Source organism: Entamoeba dispar, genomic scaffold (assembly GCF_000209125.1).
Source record: "Entamoeba dispar SAW760 scf_1105229460347 genomic scaffold, whole genome shotgun sequence".
NCBI lineage: Eukaryota > Evosea > Mastigamoebida > Endamoebidae > Entamoeba > Entamoeba dispar.
This window is the reverse complement of record NW_001854147.1, coordinates 1-2212: the sequence shown is the minus strand read 5'-3', so window position 1 is coordinate 2212 and position 2212 is coordinate 1. Positions and strand designations below refer to the sequence as shown.

The window sequence follows — 2212 nt, the reverse complement described above, 5'->3', positions numbered from 1 at the left end:
CTTCTGCTTACTTATGCTTACTGAAAGCTTCCGTGGCTCAGTCGGCAGAGCGAACGGCTGTTAACCGTTAGGTCCTTGGTTCGATCCCAAGCGGAAGCGTCTTTTTTACTATTATTATTAACCTTTATGCTACTATTATTATTATTATCATCTTATTCACTTATTATTATATTATTATATTATATTATTATGTTCTTTTTTTATTCCCTTATTCCCTTATTCTTTCTCTTTAGTAGATATATTCTTATATTTCTATTTCTATTTATTATACTTATACATGTATATATGTATATATCTTTTTATACTTCCTTAGTATTTTACTTAGTATTTTACTTCCTATATCCTTATTAGATGTACCTACTTTATACTATTACCTATATGCTATTCTTATCCCTTTATACTATACTATTCTATTCCTCTTATACTATTCTTATCCCTTTATACCTTTATATTCTTATACTTTTATACTTTTATACTTTTATACCTATAACCATTTATACCTTTATACCTTTATACCTTTATACCTTTATACTTTATACTATTTCCTCTTATACCACCTATTCTTATTATAAAAATACGCCCCCCGTGGGGCTCGAACCCACGACCGCGCGGTTAAGAGCCGCGCGCTCTACCGACTGAGCTAGGAAGGCTCACAGATTATTAGTATTCTTGACTTCTAGACTATGACTATATTTATATATATTTTTATATTTATTTAAATTTTATTTTATTATTTATGTTTATTTTATATATGTAATGACTTATTATATTTATTCCTTTTTATTTCTATATTTCTTTATATATTATATATTACTTATTACTTATTACTTATTACTTATTTTATACCTATTATATATAGACTATCTTTACTATACCTTATTCTTATTTTTTACTTTTTACTTTTTACTTTTTATTTCTTCTATGTATATATATATATTATATATGTACTTATGTACTTCTTATTCTTTTATGTATATATGTACTTATGTATATATTTATATATTTATATATGTATATATTTTATATATGTATATATGTATATATGTACCCTCTTATTATGTTTATCCTATTATTACCCTTCTTATTACTCCTTATAACTTTATCCTATTATTACCTATTCAACTTATGCTTATCATATTTACTTTATCATATCTACTTTATTATTTCTACTTTATCATTTCTGCTTATCATATCTACTTTATCATTTCTGCTTATCATATCTACTTTAACATTTCTGCTTAACTTCTGCTTAACTTATGCTTACTGAAAGCTTCCGTGGCTCAGTCGGCAGAGCGAACGGCTGTTAACCGTTAGGTCCTTGGTTCGATCCCAAGCGGAAGCGTCTTTTTTACTATTATTATTAACCTTTATGCTACTATTATTATTATTATCATCTTATTCACTTATTATTATATTATTATATTATATTATTATGTTCTTTTTTTATTCCCTTATTCCCTTATTCTTTCTCTTTAGTAGATATATTCTTATATTTCTATTTCTATTTATTATACTTATACATGTATATATGTATATATCTTTTTATACTTCCTTAGTATTTTACTTAGTATTTTACTTCCTATATCCTTATTAGATGTACCTACTTTATACTATTACCTATATGCTATTCTTATCCCTTTATACTATACTATTCTATTCCTCTTATACTATTCTTATCCCTTTATACCTTTATATTCTTATACTTTTATACTTTTATACTTTTATACCTATAACCATTTATACCTTTATACCTTTATACCTTTATACCTTTATACTTTATACTATTTCCTCTTATACCACCTATTCTTATTATAAAAATACGCCCCCCGTGGGGCTCGAACCCACGACCGCGCGGTTAAGAGCCGCGCGCTCTACCGACTGAGCTAGGAAGGCTCACAGATTATTAGTATTCTTGACTTCTAGACTATGACTATATTTATATATATTTTTATATTTATTTAAATTTTATTTTATTATTTATGTTTATTTTATATATGTAATGACTTATTATATTTATTCCTTTTTATTTCTATATTTCTTTATATATTATATATTACTTATTACTTATTACTTATTACTTATTTTATACCTATTATATATAGACTATCTTTACTATACCTTATTCTTATTTTTTACTTTTTACTTTTTACTTTTTATTTCTTCTATGTATATATATATATTATATATGTACTTATGTACTTCTTATCTTTTA

General features: G+C 24.8%; 1 protein-coding gene across 1 annotated transcript, besides 12 other annotated features; it reads left to right on the top strand.

Annotated features, from left to right (window-relative positions):
- Window positions 1-105: 105 nt before the first annotated feature.
- Window positions 106-191: a microsatellite.
- Window position 192: 1 nt separating this feature from the next.
- Window positions 193-335: a microsatellite.
- Window positions 234-304: a microsatellite.
- A 355-nt stretch (window positions 336-690) lies between the features above and the next one.
- Window positions 691-841: a microsatellite.
- Window positions 704-889: a microsatellite.
- Window positions 890-920: 31 nt separating this feature from the next.
- Window positions 921-1047: a microsatellite.
- Window positions 1048-1348: 301 nt separating this feature from the next.
- Window positions 1349-1434: a microsatellite.
- EDI_233180 (uncharacterized protein) lies at window positions 1433-1815 on the top strand (the record flags this gene model as incomplete). Its single annotated transcript, XM_001737088.1, has 2 exons — window positions 1433-1530; window positions 1557-1815. The coding sequence occupies 2 exons, from the start codon at window positions 1433-1435 to the stop codon at window positions 1813-1815; spliced, it is 357 nt and encodes a 118-aa protein (XP_001737140.1).
- Window positions 1436-1578: a microsatellite.
- Window positions 1477-1547: a microsatellite.
- A 118-nt stretch (window positions 1816-1933) lies between the features above and the next one.
- Window positions 1934-2084: a microsatellite.
- Window positions 1947-2132: a microsatellite.
- Window positions 2126-2204: a microsatellite.
- Window positions 2205-2212: the final 8 nt, after the last annotated feature.